The 18,691-nt window shown below is 39.9% G+C and overlaps 1 protein-coding gene across 2 annotated transcripts in view; it reads left to right on the top strand.

The window, feature by feature from the left end:
• FCHSD2 (FCH and double SH3 domains 2) overlaps positions 1-18,691 on the top strand; it is a 118,110-nt gene that overhangs the window by 54,338 nt on the left and 45,081 nt on the right. For both annotated transcript variants that reach the window (XM_014310423.2, XM_031063770.1), the window contains exons 3-7: positions 3,907-3,983; positions 5,070-5,214; positions 8,016-8,149; positions 9,015-9,069; positions 9,468-9,596. In XM_014310423.2, coding sequence (XP_014165898.1) covers positions 3,907-3,983; positions 5,070-5,214; positions 8,016-8,149; positions 9,015-9,069; positions 9,468-9,596 — 540 coding nt within the window. The remainder of the gene's footprint in view (positions 1-3,906; positions 3,984-5,069; positions 5,215-8,015; positions 8,150-9,014; positions 9,070-9,467; positions 9,597-18,691) is intronic.

The following is an 18,691-nucleotide window of genomic DNA, read 5'->3' as shown; positions in this document are numbered from 1 at the left end:
TGCAGCTTCACCTTTGATAACCAGCCTTTCCTCATGTTTCCAGGGAATTTTGCTATTGATGCCACAGGCACAGGGGAACCTCTTTTATTTCTCATTTAACCATGTTAAAGGCAGTGCAGATCAGCAGTCAGGGCACCTTTTGGGAAGTGCCAGGATGCACTGGAGAAGTCCATGTGCTGCCTGTTCCAGGGATTTTCATTTTCATTTGGCCATGGGGCTGCTGCCTAAAACCCTCTGAATTGTGTCTGACAGAGCTTGTGGTGCCAGTGGAGCCACGTCACATCCTGCCTGGAATCCCTGCCTGAGTCCCTTCATTCTCATTAAAATAGTTAATCTAGCTCTGGTAAATAAAACATCACTTGAAATAATCACTATCCCAGACTTTAATACTGACACTGAATGGTTCTGCTGGATTCAAGAACCAGAGTTCTCACCTCACAGGCTGTATTGCATTTTTGCTCCCTTCTCCCTGTCCAAATGTTTCCAAGAGATTGGCAAGGGTGTAAAATCTCTTCCAAGTTACTCTTGAAGCTTGTGAAGCAAACATCTGTGTGATTGATAAAGCTCCCTCCTGAATTTTTGGGCCCAAGTAGCTGTGTTTGAGTGAGTCAGGCTCCCTGAAGTTGGGTCAAATCTCACTGGTTTGAGAAAAAAAGCTGAGGGCATTGGGGAAGTGCCTGAAATTTGTTGGTTTGGATACACCTAATTTCTTCATTTGTGTAGTAGGAGCATTTTTCAAAATGTAGACATTCTGCATTTTGGTTGTGTGGGGTTTTTTTGTCCTTTGTGATTTTTTTGAGGAGTCTCTGTGTGACAATTCCCCTTCATCCTCATCCAGTCCTCACAGATCGCTTCATTCATTTCACAGAATGTTCTGAGCTGGAAGGGACCCACAAGGATCATCAGTGAATGGCCCATACAGTCTTGTTCTCTTACAGCTAAAAATATGGGTTTGAAAATATCTGATATCAGCCAAAAGGCTGTTTTTACAGTGGCAGGAGAGTCTTGGTGTAGCTGTCAAATTTATTTTGGAAGAACCAGCAGTACTGAAATAAAGCAGAATTTTCCACAGTGCTTGCACCTCACAATAATGACAAAGTGCAACATTCCCAACACTTTTTTTCCCATTTAAAAGTAAAATAAAGCAAAGCTCTTTTGCACATCAGCAATGGATGGGTCTGATAACAAGAATTAATACATAATAAACTGTGACTTTTTCTAGGTGCTGATGGAGAGTGTTAATTTGCAGCTGTTGATTAGTAAAAGTGGTTTCCACACTTCCCGTGAAGTCAGTTTAATTGGGAGTAACCTTGCTTTTCCCAGAGAAGAAGTAAAGAGAGATACTGAAGCCTCTCTGTTGTGGAGTGTTTGCCTGCCAGAAGAGAACTTAACAAACAAAATAATGAAAAAAAAGAAATAATCATGTCAGAAAGATGCTGTGATAAAGAGAAGGGATCAAAATGATGCAAGATACCGAAACCACCTAAATGAAAAGCAGCCCTGAATTTGGCTGCCTGATAGTCCCAAAAGTCAGTGTTACATCAGCTGTGTCTGTCATGCTTTCTGCTATCAATAATGGGGTTTTTGGGCACCTGCTGTCACCAGCACCTCTCAGTTATTATTACAGATAAAAACCTTACAACTGCTTTGGAAAGTATCGTTAATATGACTTTTAAAAAGTCTACTAACAATGATCTTTTAATTTGGGTCATCTCCCTCTTTCCTTTTCCAGTGGTGATCCCTTTTGTAGGTATTATAGCAAATATTTTAACATTTTTTTCCTCCCCAATACCTGCCACAACTGGCTTTAGTAGATAATATCAATAAATAGACTTGAGGTGAGGTCTGGTGATAGAAAACATCAAATAGGAGCTGCAGCCCTGGGAAATACAAATCTGAGTGTGTGTGAAATTGTGCTGATTTTTTCCTGGATGCCAGAGCTCCAGGAGTCTTTGGACAACGCTCTCAGGGTGGGATTGTTGGACTGTGCAGGGCCAGGAGTTGGATTTTGTGATCCTGTGAGTCCCTTCCAGCTCAGGATATTCCATGATTCTCTTATCCTCCCTATTCTCTTCACTTTTTTGAGTAGTTCTGTTGCTGAGCTTGTTCAGTTTGGAAATAAATGGTTAATCCCTCTGGGTTTATGGTTTATTTGCTGACATCAGTGATAGGATTTCTCTGGGCAAAAATAGCTTTATTTATCCCTCTTGTGACTTTTTTTGCATCTTAATTTTGGCAGAGCTTGTCCTCAGCTGCCAGTGAGATTTTTTTCCTGTTGGGGAATGTGTGTTCAGCATCTTGAGGCAGATCTTGTAGTGGAGTCTGAAGCATAAATGGTGGAAGCATGGAATTAGCACCAGGTGGAGGCATGTCATGAAGCTCCAAATCCCATCACAAATTGCTCTGCCAGGGTTAAAGGAAATGCTGTTTTTCCTTTTAGCTGGGATTTTTTAACAGCTACCTAATGGAATTCGCATTTTTTAAAAACATGAGGGAGCACGACTGTGCTTCTAGTGATCTATTAGCAACATTTAATTTTTCTATGTGAACACATTGATCAAATCATAGCTTGGTGATAAATTTCTACCACTGTGTGGGCTGTGAGACATGAATAAAATCTTGTGCTGTTTGAGCTACTTCTAATTTTTTTTAGGAGTAATTCAAAGGTTGTTGCATCTTAAACGTGGTATGGAAAGTGTAAATAAATGACACTGGGCAAAGATGTCTCACCCCAGGCTCTTCCTCAGGATTGCTTTTCCAGAATACTCCTGGGGTATTGATTCTTAGCTGGAGAGGGAATTTTCACCCAGATCTCCACTTCTTTACTGTGTAGAATAACACGCAAAAGCTTGAGATGTTTTTGTGGTGATGGTTTGGGTTGCAAAGGCTCTTCAAGGACTTGGAGTCCAGCTGTTGTCCCACCACCAACCCATGTCCCCAAAATGGGATATGTATTGATATATTGAGGAAAATGGGATATATATGGATATATTCAGGGAAATGAGACATGTATTGATATATGAGGAAATTTGGATGTGTATTGATATATTGAGGAAATGTGATATATATTGATATATTGAGGAAAATAGGATATATATTGATATATTGAGGAAAATAGGATATATCTTGATATATTGTGGAAATTGGGTTATATATTGATATATTGAGGAAATTGGCATGTGTATTGATATATTGAGGAAGATGGGATGTATATTGATATATTGAGGTAAATGGCATAAATATTGAGGAAAATGGGATATACATTGATACATTGAGGAAAATGGGATATATATTAAAGAAAATAGGATGTATATGGATATATTGAGGAAAATTGAGTATATATGGATATATTGAGGAAAATGGGATCTGCAGCCAGAGGAGGGGTTGGTGTGGAGCAGCTCCCCTTCCCTGTGTGGTTATAAATGAAACCCTGCTGCTTTCTGACCTTGAGTATGAAAATGTTGTTATTGATTTCCTGAGGCCGTGCAAAAAGAAGCTCAGAGACTGAAGGGTGCAATTAACATTAATAATTAAAGATGAGCTGCATTTGTCAGTCTCTTGTCTGGTGTAATGCTCTGGGTAGTGGGCTCCTCCTGGGAGCAGCCTTGGATGATCTGAGCTGGGCATGTCAGGGTGGGCTCATAAGTGATGATCCAGATGTTTCCTGGATTCTGGGAGCCCCCTGTCCTGATCCAGAGAAATACAAATTGGGAAATTGGGGTTCTCACAGGTGGCACAAGTTCAGCCCTTTCCCTTCCAACAGTCCCAGCTCTGAGTGTGGGAATTTGTACATTTGCTGAGCTAGAGATTGTTTGCTTCTTTGGGTTTTCAATTATCTGACGTAAGAGCAGAAATTATATTTTAATTACCTTTTTTTTAAACTATTTTTCCCCCTTCTTTTAACAGAGCATTCAGAAGCTGGCTAGCCAATACTTAAAGAAGGACTGGCTTGGAATAAGAGCTGAGGAACGAAGTGATTATAGGTAATTTACCAGTTGGAGATCTCAAAATTGCTGTATTTATCATTTCAATTTGTGTCATTATTTTACTTAACAATGAATCACTGCTTTTCTGTAGCTATTTTTTCTTTTTCCTTTGTAGTAGAGCATTGCCAGTTAAAAGAGAAGCTTTGTTTTCCCGAGATTAGTCTTAAATAGATGTTTATGACTTGAATATTTAGGAAGATGGGAGAAACAAAACAGCTTGACAGGACCACAACTGTAATTTGCATCTCTTTGAGTATTAATGCCTGTATCTGAATATAGATTTTAGTAGATAACTTTAAGGCTAGAGGGATAAGTGTGTGGATTGTTTCACAGGAAAAGAGAGGAAGAGATCTCATTTTATGAGGCTGTTCTTTGTGAAGATCGGATCTGACAGCAGGGAGGAGGCAAAGCAGGAGACAGTTGTTTACAAACTTTATTTCATTAACATGAAAGGTGGATAAAACATGAAACCAGAAATAACTCAGTTGCTGAAAGCCTTTGAACAGCACCTCTTAAATATTTGTAATAAGCTTTCAGATGTTTTGTTTTAATGTCTTCTTTGTATTTCCACAAGTTTTATTTCAAGCAGGAAGAAATTGACAGCTTTGTGTTTGGGACTTTCAGCACCCTCACCTCGGTTGTGCGTTTAGAAAGAAAGAAACTGAATTATCAGTCTCAAGTGTACATAAAACACTCCCATAACACCCATGAGATCCCACAGTGTCAGAGATCTTCTCCAAACCCCTCCCTACCCATCTCCAAGTGCTGAACCCAAAACATTTGGTAACAAGTTGAATCACAAGAGAGGAACAGGCGAGAAAATCTTTATTTTTGCTACAACTTCCATGAAAGGTTTTGTTGAAAGTGGACATATTTGCTGGTTCAGCCTAAAGGATTGTGCTTTAGATTTAGTTTTAAAAGCAGTCCTTGGAAAAATGTGTGCTGCTGTCACATAGACCAGCCTGGGAGCTGGACTCCGATCCTCATGGAGGATCCTTCCAGTTCAGGAGATTTTGTAAATCCAGATTTTCAGTGACCTCCCTTTCTTCCTTCCCACACCCTCTCTGTGTTTCATTATTTTAGGAGCATGTACTCAGTTTGGAAATCACTCTTAGAAGGCACCATGCAGGTGGCCCAGTCCCGACTCAATATCTGTGAGAACTATAAAAACTTGATTTCTGAACCAGCCAGGAGTGTCCGGTGCTTTAAGGAGCAGCAGCTGAAGAAGGTATTTGTGCTTTAAGAAATCCTCTAAACTATTGTCATTTTTATTGAGGAAAAAGATGCTTCTTGAAATCTTTTATTGTGGCACTTCTACGATACGTAAGTACTCTTCATCTTATAGGTATAAGATTCATCTTATAGTACTCTTCATCTTATGCACCTTGTTGGACAGGGATCAAAATTCTGAGCTGTATCTCAAATTACAACTGCTTGGAACTGAGTCTCCTAAAAATATTATATCAGTTGGTCAAATGTTATCTCAGCAAATCTCACACTGTGCTGTAAAAATTGCATTGCATTGGGTTTGCAGTGACAATTGCAAGTGGTTTTTGTTAGAAAAAGTTCAGATTTTAAGAAAAGACTCATCTGAAACATGGAGGAATGGCTTGAGCAATCTCCAGGGTGGAGAGTGGAGACTGTCCAGCCACCTCCTGTAACACTATCACAAGTAAGTGCTCCAAAAGCTGCTTTAATTATCTCTTTAATTATCTGTAATTGTCCCTGCAGAGAAAATAGTGTAGTTCCAGTGAGCTGGATATTAATTTAATTGCTTGTTGCATTTATGAGGGTGGGCAGGCCCTGGCACAGGGTGCCCAGAGCAGCTGTGGCTGTTCCATCCCTGGAAATGTCCAAGGCCAGGTTGGATGGGGCTCAGAGCAGCCTGGACTAGTGGAAGATGTCCTATTTATTAAAAGAGAAAAAACCCAAACAACAGACATTTTATCTGTCCTTGTTACAACGTGACAACAAAGAACGTACCTGGTTCTGTGTTCTAGAGGAGTTTTTTGTAAAATACTTGGTTACAAATTTAAAATAGATGTTCCTGTTATGTGAGCTCTCAGTTTCTGAACAAATTTTTCTGCTCTTAGAAACGTGCAGTTTCTGTTTTGTGAGGGAAAAATTAACTTTATTGTCCTGTGGAATTTTATTTTCATGCGAAGCTTTCCAAACAACGCTGTGGCAATTTTATGGCATTCTTACTGGTAAATAATTGTACTTTATTCTTCTGCAAGTGGTGATAATTCAGTGTTCATGAGTCAGCAGCAGAAGTGGAATCTTTACATTTTTAAAAGTCATAGAAGTTCCTTTATTCCTGCACTTCTGAATCAGCAGAACAAATTATTACAGTTATCAGGGCAGTATTCTGGTTCAGAGTATTCCAACAGTGATATGCTTTTCCTACAACATGGAATTATCATCCACTTGGCAGGATTAATTTTCCTACACAACCAGTTTATTGTTTTACACAGTGCAGCCTCTCACCCTTCCAAACAGATAAATAATGGACAGAGCAATAATTGTTCTGACCTCCATTCAGACAAAAGCTTATCAAAATTAAAATTCAGTCAGCAAAATACTTGTAAGGTTACATGGGAATACCCATCTAAAGTGGCATCCAGTCTAATGATAATTTTTTATCCTACAGGGATGCTAACCAAGATTATTTAACTCTTCTCAAATGATCTTTTTAACAACTGGGGTTATTTGATATTTTAATTTTTTGATGCTGGCAGGAGATTTTAGGGATCAAAATTCCCACTGATGTTGCAAAACCCTGGTTCTTTTCACAGGCTTTTAGCTCTTTGTCAGCCATCCATTACATACAAATTATTTTACCTTTCATTTTTTACTGATGCACCCAGAGGTCTCCAAAAATCCAAATTCTGCCTTCCACCACTTCCCAAACCAGCCTCTAGGGAATGCACCCTCTGGAGCCATTGCCTTATTGGTCTGCACACATCAAACAGTGCCTTTAGTGGGAATTTTTCTGTGCTTTGTACAGTTTACAGCTTCAGGGAGAGCAGGATTGTGTGGTGAGAAGACCAGCAGTTCCTGTTGGCTGCCACTTGGTTTTTTCCAGGTGGCTGGGTGTTATTTTTTAGCAGTGGAACAGGGGGAAGTCAATGTTAGATTGTTGGATCCCAGCACCCCATCAGTCCTGCAGTGCTCCCAAAGGAGGTTACATTAATTATGCATTAATAATTAGTGTAATGAAGGAGCTGAGGTGTTTTGCAGGGGTGTTCAGCACCTGGAATGAGGGCAGCCAGGGGGATGGTGATGATATGAAAAGAGCTGGGACTTTTGGAGTGGTATTTGAAGGACTCAAAGGTTTTAACTCACCCCTGGGTGCTGCTGGAGCCTTCACTGACCACATCCAGCCTGTGATGTCTGTAATTAAATAGAAATCCACTGGACTATCAATCTCCTGCGTGCTTAATCCAGTTTGGGTTAAAGAAAATCTTTAGTAATCTCTTCTAAAGAGAGTTTTAATTCCAGACACTGATGATTCACATTGGTTTTCTTACCTAGATCCTGCTTAGCACACATTCTTTCCCACTTTGTTGGGGTTTTTCTTAAGCTGGCAGGGTGTCTGAAGAATTGCTGAATATAATAATTTTTCTTCCTGTTGTGTTGTGTTTTGTGTGGCAGCTTTTGCCTCATGTTTTAAATTTTAAAAATCATTTTTTTGGTATCACTTCCAGTAGATTGCCTTTGGATTTTTCCCAGTTGTATTCTGATGGCTTCAACTAATTACTGCATCCAAAGCATTCAGAACTTTTCTGAATGCTTAATGTTTAATTTGTGGGTTATCCTAACACTTTAAACAGCAGCAGAAAGAAAGGAAGAGAGAAGGTTTTGTGTTCTGATCAGTTTTAAAAGACCTGCATGAGTAATTGACCAGGAGTGACTTGAAGTCTGCATCCTTCCCTATAAAATACCATAAAAAGCAGCAAAACGATGAGGATAATATTATTTGGATGCAAAAAAAATGTAATATTTTCTTTCCTGAATGCTTTTTTTCAGTGTGTGGACCAGCTGACAAGGATCCAAGCTGAACTACAGGAGACAGTCAAAGATTTAGCTAAAGGCAAAAAGAAATATTTTGAGACTGAACAGATGGCTCAGGCGGTGCGGGAGAAAGCTGATATTGAGGCCAAGTATGTTTTTCTAATGGCATATGCAGGAATAATTGCAGCCCCAAAAAGCACATTTCTATTAGGGTTTTGCACTTGATATTTGGCTTTCAATGAGATTCTGCCAGGTTTTCTTTGCATTTTGCTCCTATATGTTCTTGTAGCTATTTCAAGCACACCCTGAAAGGAAATTTGAACTTGTTTGTGTTGGTTTGTTTAGAAAGGAAGTTCAAGTAACAGCTTTAATTTGACATTTTCTATGGAACTGGCACTTTTTTGATATTAAAGCCTCCTGACTTCCTTTTCTGTCCACACATCTCAAATTTTGGATCAGTCCATTTAGAGGAGGAGAGGCAGCAGGACACTGTTCTTCATTTTTTGAGATAAATTTTGGAGGCTTTAGGTTTTTTCTGTCCTTTGACATCCTAAAGAGGGTGATTTCCTTCCTTCCAGGAAAACCAGTAACACATGTTTTGGGTTTGGAGTCTGGCCTGTCTTGTGGAAGTTCACCACACCCCTTTTCCTTTTTTTTCTTCCTTTAATTTTTATTTTTAGAAGTTATTCAGAATTGCTCTCAGGGAATGAAATGATGGTTTCCTTTGAGATCTTTTCAGTCTTTGTGAGGGATGATGAAAAGAACTTTAATAAAGTTACCTATAATACCTGAAGACACTAAACAATCATACACAAACAAAAACAACCAAAAATTTGAGCTTGAGGGTTTTGGAGCAGATTTATCCTGCAGTTTTATTCAGATTAGAATAGCTATTGACTTGATTTTGTTTTCTTACTTATTTTTTAAACCACCACTCTTAAAACAGCAAAAAAATACTTTTGTAGAAATGGTGTAAGGCAATCATTCAGTTTCTTCTGCTCATTTCTGTTCCAGGTCCAAACTTAGTCTTTTTCAGTCAAGAATAAGCTTGCAGAAGGCAAGTGTGAAGGTGAGTATAGAACTTGGATTTTGCTGCTCATTTCATGAGGCAAATTCCCCAAATTGTCTGGAGCGTAGAGGTGAGGGACAGCTTAGAAGGGAAATTGGTGGGACAAAGGATGAGCTAAGAGCATTCTCTGGAGCAGAGTATAGAATTATATATGGAATATATGCAAGGAATTTTTTATCTAATTAGAGTTAAAACTGTTATTTGAAGACCACACGTGAAATTGCAATTGCAGGAGAGAAAAATCCATCAGGAATCCTCTCATCATTAGGAAGACTTAAAAGCTAGAAATGCCCTAAAGTTTTCACTGTATTAACACAATATACACGCAATTAATTTGCTACTGCTGAATGCTTGGTCACAGAGATCCCCTTAGTGAGCTGTGTTTTCACTTGTTGCAGTTAAAAGCCCGACGATCCGAGTGCAATTCCAAGGCTATTCACGCCAGGAATGATTATCTCCTCACTTTAGCAGCTGCCAATGCCCACCAGGATCGCTACTATCAAACTGACCTGGTGAACATCATGAAGGTAAGGAAGCTGATTTCTGCCTGGTGGAATCAAAAAATGCAGGGAATTCTCAGAACTTTGGGCCTGTAAGCCAAGAATTAAACCCAGGATTTGGTCTGAGGCCTTGGAAAAGGCTTCCAAGCTTAGAGAGGATGTGGATTTGTAGTTTAAAGCAGAGACATGCTGAGCTAAATAAAGGAAAGTTTAGAGTTTTAGAGTTTAAGATATAGAAAAAGTAAAAGTAGTTTAAGATATAGAAAAAAGAAAAGTTTGGAGTTTAAGATGTAGAAAAAATAAAAGAGGTAATCAAGGAGTTCAGAGTGCAGCCCTGTGGATTTGTGTGTCAGAACATGATTGGTAATAAAGCTTGCACTGCAGCATGGGTCCATAAGATGAAATATTTAAGGATTGGGTCAAAACCATAAATATCCTTGTTGGCAGTGTTTTATTAATCAATAACTCCTTAAAAAGTCTTGTAAGTGAGAGTCTTGTGACGTTCTGAGCCATGCAGTGAAGATGTGAGCCAAATTTACCCTTCCTGTCTGTGTAGAAGATAAGAAAATGAACCCCATCATCAAAAACAACTCAGAGGTCCCGTCTGGAATTCCTTCCAAAATTCCCCACAAGTGAATTATCACAACTGGGAACTGGGTAAATCTGGAAGGGTACAAAGTCCTGGATTGACTTTTCCAGTGAGCTGCCACAAGTGAGAGGGAAGGTAGAGCCTGCAGTGGTGTCTGAAAAACTTGGAATCAGCTTTCAGGCCCCAAAACTGAGCAATCACTTCATTTTTTAATTCACTTCCTTTCTGAAAAACTCAGTTGGATAAAGGACTAAAAAATACCTGACTGAAAAACTCCCTTGGATAAAGGAGTCAGGTTTGTCAAACTGAGCCCTGTCTTTTCCTGTTGTAAGGAAACAGGAGATTTTTTTCCTATTTTAGTACCATATGCCATAATCCTTTTTGTTTTGTGTCTGATCAGAACACTTCTTTATGGTGTCATTAATGAGCTAGAGTTATTAAATATCTTGGTTTCCAGACTATGGATTTTAGGGAACAGCAGTCAGCATTCTTGTTCTCACCTGTGGCGCTTTGCCAGGCCAAGGCAGGAGTAGCTCCTTGAATTCAGAGGAAATGACAACACTTTAAAAAGTTCAAATCTGATTGCTCACAGTTGTTTTTTCTTAAATATCACCCTAGAATTAATTAAATGTACACTAATCCTGTGTCTTTGAATTTGAGAGTTACAGATAAATTGTAAAATCATCTCCTTCACTTTATCTGCTTGCATTTCACATGTTGACATTTTCAAACTTTACTTGAATTTACTCTTTACAAATTATTTCTATGCAAGGTGACTTAGAAGTCTGTCATTTGCATTTTGAATTGCTTTATTGGAGAAATAGCATAGAATTATAACAAATCCCTGTACTATCAGCATACCTTTGCATTTTGGGGGGGGAGGGGAATATTGATATGAAAAGCAGGTAAGTGAGGTAAAAAATAAAAGCACCAAAGGAATTCTCCTGCTTTTCTCTCTGTGTGTGCTTTTCTGTTAGTAAAATGTGAATATTTGTGCTGACTAAATGTTTACTACATGGAAATGCTTGTAAAGAATTTCCTTGTGCTGGTGCAGATAAAATTATTAATTGATGCTTACATAAGATAATTCCATACTTACATGCATGGTTGGCTGTCATCACTTAATGCTCTTACTTGGGAGCAATTCCAGAAGGGAATTGAATAGGTTCACAAAAAAACAAACAAAAAGGGTGCTTGAAATAATTTTTAAAAATGAGCAAATAGCCTTGGTAATTTTTTTCCAAGCCTTTCTCAAGCTGAACCTTTTTATTTTTCATACAGAAAAAGCCTTGCAACTTATTCTTTGATATAAATAATTGTGGTTTACTGAAAGCTTAAGTGCTTTCATCCAGCCAAATTACTGTGGAAGGAAAGGACAACACTCAGGGTTTATTTTTCCGCATCTCTCAGATATTTATAGTGGTTGAGTCTCTTTGTCTGGTAAACAAAAGTGTGTTTTTAATGAAGAGCTGTAAATTCAGGTCTCCTGCACTGTTGGCCATGAGCAAAATTCCCTGGGCAATACACCCAGGTGTCCTGGGAATGGGGTCATTCTCTGGAGCAAGGCAGAGGTCCCAAAACTGGAGTGGCTACTGGAGATTTTAGGAGAGAGAGAGGGAAAATCTTCCGGAAAATCAAGGATAAAGCATCCAATTTGTTCATCCAGAAGCTCTAATGTAAATTGAAGGATGAAGCTGCTTAAATGTATAAATAAATATCACAGAAACAGCAGCTTGTAATCTGGAGTGGGATTTGCTGGCCAGGTCCTGGTTTCTCCTTCTGCAATTCCTGAAGGAACTACACTGTATAAAGTACAGAAAAAAATGATTATTTTATTTAGCAGAATGATTAACACAAATGGAGAAAGAGCTGGAGAGACAGGTGACCGATTGAAGGTGAAGAATCATTCAGTATAAGCAAATGTACAATGACTGAGAAATGGAGCAAGATCTTGTCAATTTTTGTTGACCAGACAGAAAATAGCATGTGAAATTAGTGTTTAAAAGAGAAATGCAGTAACCTGGGGAAGAAATTGCTGCCTACAGAATAAAGAACTCTGAATAGCCATTACCATTTTTGAAAGAGATGCTGGAACTGGAAAATGGAGTGAAGGATAAAGAAACGGAGACACCTGTGCAATGTTTCTAATCTCAAGGTGACATCCCTGGGAAGGGAGGATTTTGGGAGGGAGTTTCACCCTTCCAGCACAGGTTTTGTTTCAGTAGGTTGAGTGGTAGTGTGACCCAGTATATTTTTCATGCTATAAGCAGTTGTAGTGTCTAAACTAAACATCTTTGCTACTGTGTTGTGATTAATATTCAGAAAATGTGCTTTTTATCTCAATATTAGTAAGCCCTTAGGTATTCCTGTAGTGCCACGTGCTGTCTGTGAGTGTTTCCCCATTTAGCTGCCCTTGAGCTGATCTTTGAACTGCTCAGGGCTCTCCACATTTCTAAATCACATCAAGTATCTCCTCAAACTGTTCAGATTTTGCAGCCAGTGCCTGGTTTTTCCTAGGTGTTACCCAAAAATGATATAATATTTAGAGCTAGAAAAAAACACATGAAAACTTTTCAGCTGATACTTGGCTGTATTACTGTGTGTAACATTTACAAATGTGTCAGAGGCTGTTGCTGTTTGCATCCACCATAAACAGTTTCTCCATGGGTTTGGGTTTTCATGGAGTTCTTGTTTCCAGAATTAGGATGGAGCTGTGTGGGTTCTCTTGCCTCTGGCTCACTGGGAGCCAGGGCTGGCTTGGCTGGAGCACACCCAGTCCCTGGCCTATTATCTTGGAGATACCAGTTATTATCCCTGTGTTAATTGAAAGGATTGAAGGGACCAGAGTCGAGCTAAAAATTATTTATTAATCAAATAAACATCAGCCTCAAAGGCTGTGAGATTTAAAAGAGCAAGCAGTCAGCCATAGCCTGAAGTAGTGACAAGGTTCTTCATTACAGGGCAATATATAACATTCTAATCCAATAGAAAGTTGCCACAAAGTTGATTTTGTTTTTCTAACCTATCACCTTGACTTAATTCTGCTGCACTGCAGATACTTTTATCCAATGGACTGCTATTACACCTACACACATAGGATTCTATTATAACATTTAACTCTTAGCTTACTCCATACATTACTTACTTTAGTAAGTAAATGCTTACTAAATTTTAGTAATTATAAAATACTTTACTTACTTTAGTAATTACTTTAGTGTAATAATTACATTACTACATTATAAAACCCTTCACCATCTTACTCAATACAGTCTTATTTACCTAAGATATATTCTTACTTACAGCTATAGAAACATAAGTTTGTAATTTTTCTGCTTAATGTCTGCGTACTTTTATTTTTACATCTATCCAAGCTTCTTGCAAGGCTGCAAATGAAACCTTTCAGTGTCTGTGGAAGTTTTTGTCTTTCCATTTCCTACACTGGCCATGATGTGCATCCAGCTGCTGCCTTTGGGTTGGAGCTGTGGCACAGCACTCTCAAACCATCCCTGTGCACCATCTGCATGTGCAGACAGTGCTCACTTCCCTGGCAAACATGAGATTTTCCTCTCAGCTCTGACATGGCTGCATTGATAACTAGTGGGTTAAAAGCTCTGCTGATGGGGCTGCCTCTTCCCATCCTTTTTCTCCTTATATTAAATTACCTTTTATTTCAGTAGGCTAAAAGATGTCTTACTTGGCATAAAATAGAATCATGTGGTGTTTATTGTTGGATGTGGATATCAAGGGTTGGTCCTGGCATCCTGTGTGAGCTGAGCTGAGCAGAGACAGGTGGAGTTCCTGCACAGCCAGCCTGGAGAATGGATCTTCAGTGCTTTGGAACAGTAAAATCCAATGAAAGGCTGTGTTGGTGTTGGAGAAAGGAGGGGTGGAGATATTTTGCAGCCTCAATGTTGGTTTGTGCCTGCAGGAGCGATTTCCAGCCTGTTGGGAAAGAGTGATGTGTGCTGGGCTGAGGCACCTTGGGCTGTTCCCAAGAGGAAGCTGCTGCTGGGTTTGTTCTTGTGTCTGGCTCTGGAATGCTGCTGTGGTGCTGTCCTGTGACAAATGAATCACAAATCCACCTTGTGGCCCTGTTTCCTTTTCTGTGACAGGCAGCAAAAGGGGTTTTTCATACCAAGGTTCATGGTGCACACAGCTCCTGTTTGTTTTCAGGGGTTCAGAGTATGTTACTTTATTTTGCATCATTTTTTTGTAGAGAAGAAAAAATTATTTGCTCTGCTGTGTTTGTAACTGTGAAAGCCATCACAGACTAAACAGGGATGCTTGGAAAGAGAATACAAATTGCTTCCAGCTTTTTCAGTGGGATGAAGAGTTGTTCCTACTGTGCCTTCCTAGTTTTCCAATTACAGCACTTAATAAGGAGCAAAGCCATTCTAGGTCTCTGTTCAGAAAACATTTGAATCCTTTTGCCTTGCTTTTTATCTGTCCTTTATGTCCATTTCAATCTCTGCAGTGAAATTAAAATCCCTCAAAGCACTGACTAAATACAGCCTGGTAATGTTTTATTCTTTGCCAATTTCCTGACAAGCTGCTTAGGAAGAGTTGCCATCACCTGAATGTGAAAGTACAGTCCACAAACCCTTTTAAAAATAAGTTGTCTGCCTGGTGCTTAGGTTTTTACTTTAAACTGAGGTCAGAAGGAAGTCTGAGATGATGTTTGAAGTCAAATTAGGACTGTTTTGTTATTCATCCTTTTAGAAACTTCATAATTTTTAATGCTGTGCTCTTAATTCTGTAAGTTCCCCTCATGAACTACCTCAAGGAATGACTTTACACAGCAACTTGCTATGAGGAAATGTTGACATGAAAAAAGAAAAGCAGGTGTGCTGGACACTTTAAACAGTCCTGAGATTATTTAAATAGAGAAAAAAAGAGGGAACAAAAACTTCCATTTCAAAATCACGGGATGGTTTGGGTTGGAAGGGGCCTTCAAGACCATCCAGTTCCAACACCTTCCACTATCCCAGGCTGCTCCAACCTGGCCTGGAGCAATTCCAGGGATCAGGGGCAGCCACAGCTTCTCTGGGCACCCTGTGCCAGGGCTGAGGAACAGCTTACAGGTGGTGCTGCATTTTTTATGAGCACAGAAAAATTCTGGAGAAGGTAGCAAGGAGTAGCAGCAGGTATTTCTAATCTAAGCTCTTTTAAAAGGAAATATTTCATGTCATTGCTCGTGTGGGCTTTGGTGGTGGAGGGAGAACAGTGTCAAAAGCTGGTGCTTTGTCTTTGTGGTTTCAGTGGTTTCTTTTATCCTGTTGTAATTATCAGGCTGCTTTTCTGGTTTTTTCTGTACTTTCCAGCTTGCTTGACACAAGGAAGTGGAGTTGTGTAATTTGGCTCTTGTTCTTGATCAGAGTTCTTGCGATGATTTGGCAGGTTTGAATAAAAACTCAGTTACATCATTTCCCTGCAACAGCCCTTTGCTCAGGTGTGGGTGACAGTAACAACACAAGTTACAGCAGAGCTTTGTTAATTTGAGAGGTTGATTTATAAAATTACAGGTGAAGTGTGGCTTTTCCACACCCTTGCCTGTTTTTAAGGACTCTGATAGAGGAAGAGATCTGGCTGACTTCCAAGGAATGAGCAGCCTGGTATACTTGACCCTGCTCTGAGGGCAGAGGTTGAACCAATATCTCCCTTTTAAACCTGAATTTATAATTATAATAAAACTCTATCATTCCTTAAAACAGCATTTTTTGCTAAGGAGATTCTCCTTGGGATTTAACCTTCTGCTTTCTGGGTTTGTTTTTGTTTTTGTTTTTGTTTTTTTTTTCTCCTGCAATTAAGTGGAGTAGCTGCTTGAGTTCCAGCAGTGCTGGAACCTTCATGTTCTGGTGAGCCCTGGTTTTTATTTGTTGGAATGGTTGGGAGTTTTTGTGAAGCTGTGTTGACTTCTCTGTTTTCAGCATAGTCATCCATCACTTTTCCCATGCACTTTCAATGATCATTTAAAACAAATGGAAGTGCAGGCTCCAAACATGACTTGCATAAATGAGATTCAGCTGGAGCTGGCAGTGTTTATAAAAATGACCCCAAATGGAGGACTTGGTGGCTTCCAGTTAATAATTTGCTTTATGCCCTGAAATTAATAAGATGTGTGTGGCAAAGGGTTCTTTCCCCTGGTGGCTCTGTCTGAATTGAAAAATAAGTTGACACAGTAGCTGAAAGTCTTCAATTGGCTCAGGAATGTTATCCCAGCACTGCTGTGTCCTGTAGAAATAAAAGGGTACCATTTGCATCAGCACATATTTCTGTAGCCTCTGGAACAAGCAGAACCAATATTATCACTGTAAGAAATCAATTTACATCCATGGTATTGTTTCCAACTTTATGGAATGATTTAGAAGCACCCAGGGGATTCCTTTTTTAAAATGGAAAGTTTGCCCCTCAGTGAAAAAATAGCATTAAGATAAAGTAATTCTGAAGTCACCAGAGATTTCCATGTTCTCCTATAAATCTCTTTTATTATTTCAGTGCTACCAATTCTTTTAAGATCCTGTAAAACTCCCTTAAAACTGCAGAGGGGACTTGTGCAAGTGAAAGAACTATTGTTTCACTTCCGCTCCTTGTCAGCTGCAAGCCGCAAATATTCTGTAATCCCAGTTAAGGCAGCCATGGATGGCATTATCTCCAGCCTCAGATGGGCACAGGAACTTTCCTCCCAGGCAGTTCATGAGTGTGCTTGGCTTCCTCATGGTCATTCCCACAGAGGGGGGTGGCTGGAGGGATCGTGCTCAGCGCATGATCCCAGTGTTCCAGAAGATGCTCATTGTGGGTTCCACAGCCGCTGATCCTGATCCCACACTGTTTTCCATCTGTCTCTGTGTTGATGTGCACATCAAACCTGGGGGAAAGGAATTCAGGTTGTAGTGTAGTTCTGCATCCACATAAATGATTTAGATCATTAGTTGTGGTCTCTTGTTCAGTGTTTTTCTTAAATGCTCATCTCTCACCTTCCCAGCTGATACCTGAGAAGTGCCTTAGAGAATTTTAGGTGTTCACAGTCCATGGAATATGTGCTAACTCCAGTTGGGAGCTCTTGGATTCCAGCTGACTGTGAGTTAATGTTTGCAGGGAAGTGAAAAGAGGATTTGCACTGGAAATGCAACTTTTGATGTTAATTTTGGTAAAACCACAAGCAAGGGAGGTTTGTTTGCTTTAACAGTGAATGGTATTTGCACCAGTAGTTGTGATGTATGTATGTCAGAGAATCATGGAATGATTTGTGTTGAAAGGGACATTAAAAACAATCCATTCCCACCCCCTGCCATGGCAGGGACACCTTTCACTGTCCCAGGCTGCTCCCCGCCCTGTCCATCCTGACCTTGGGCACTGCCAGGGATCCAGGGGCAGCCACAGCTGCTCTGGGCACCTGTGCCAGGGCCTCCCCACCCTCCCAGGGAACAATTCCTTCCCAATATCTCATCTAACCCTGCCCTCTGCCCCCCAGTTCTTACATTTCCAATTATATCTTTATTTTTTCATAGACAAAATGTGGATTTTCAGTTTCAAATCCACCACTCACCCCCTGAAAAATCACATTGCTCATCACGCAGACTTTCCACACGACCTTGAGGCACAGGAGTGGGGCTGAGTCACAGCTGTTTCTGTTGTGAAGATGAGAAAGTGTGATGGTCACATTGGCCTGGTGACAGTCAGCTTGTCCCACCTCGTGTTTCAGTCACAAATGAATCCCTTGGTAAAGCATTTGACCCAAAGAAGTCCATTTATTTCAGGGATCCAGGTGTTTATTCCTCCATGGCTGAGCAGTGCAGCATGGCAAAGTCTAATACAGAACTCAGGGCAACTTAATTATCTTAAAACAATTACCATTTTTCATGGTGAAATAAATTATTTCTTGAGAATATGATTGACTTTTCAGTGAGGTTTCCTTTGGTGTTTTCACAGAAATAAGAAAAGGGTTGATTGTGAAAGAGAAGTGTGATTTTACAGATGCTTATGAAAGAAAGGCATTCCCTGTGTCCTGTCCCTCCAGGCCTTGTCCCCAGTCCCTCTCCAGCTCTCCTGGAGCCCCTTCAGGCCCTGCAAGGCTCTGAGCAGGGACAGAAAGGGAGAATGGTCGGGGATGAAATCAGGGATTTAAGCTGAATGTAAAACAAGGAAAATGCCTGCAAAGCCAAAAAGAAAAAAAAAAAAATCAAAACCCCTGCTGGAAAGAAGGCAGCAGGAAAGCAGTATAAGGATTAGGATTGGGAAGGAGTTACCTGAAAGGAATCTGGGAGAAATCTGGTTGAAGAAGGTGGCAAAAAACCTAAGACCCTTTTTGTTTGTTTGTTTGTTTCTTTATTTAAAGATTTTATGCAGAAACTGTTTAGGATTTGAATGGGGCTTCGAGATATTTTGGTCAGCTGTCATGAACCCTCTCATTGTGAGCAGGAAATGAAACTGCCATCTTGTTTCAAAGCCATGCTGTAACACAATGAGAGCAGTTCCCAAAATACTCCCTGTGCCAGAGAGCAGCCTTGGAGCTCAGGAAGCACCTGGGCTGCTC

Source organism: Geospiza fortis, unplaced genomic scaffold (genome assembly GCF_000277835.1).
Source record: "Geospiza fortis unplaced genomic scaffold, GeoFor_1.0 scaffold659, whole genome shotgun sequence".
NCBI classification, from domain to species: Eukaryota; Metazoa; Chordata; class Aves; order Passeriformes; family Thraupidae; genus Geospiza; species Geospiza fortis.
The sequence above is the reverse complement of the archived record's forward strand: the minus strand, read 5'-3'. Positions and strand labels throughout refer to the sequence as shown.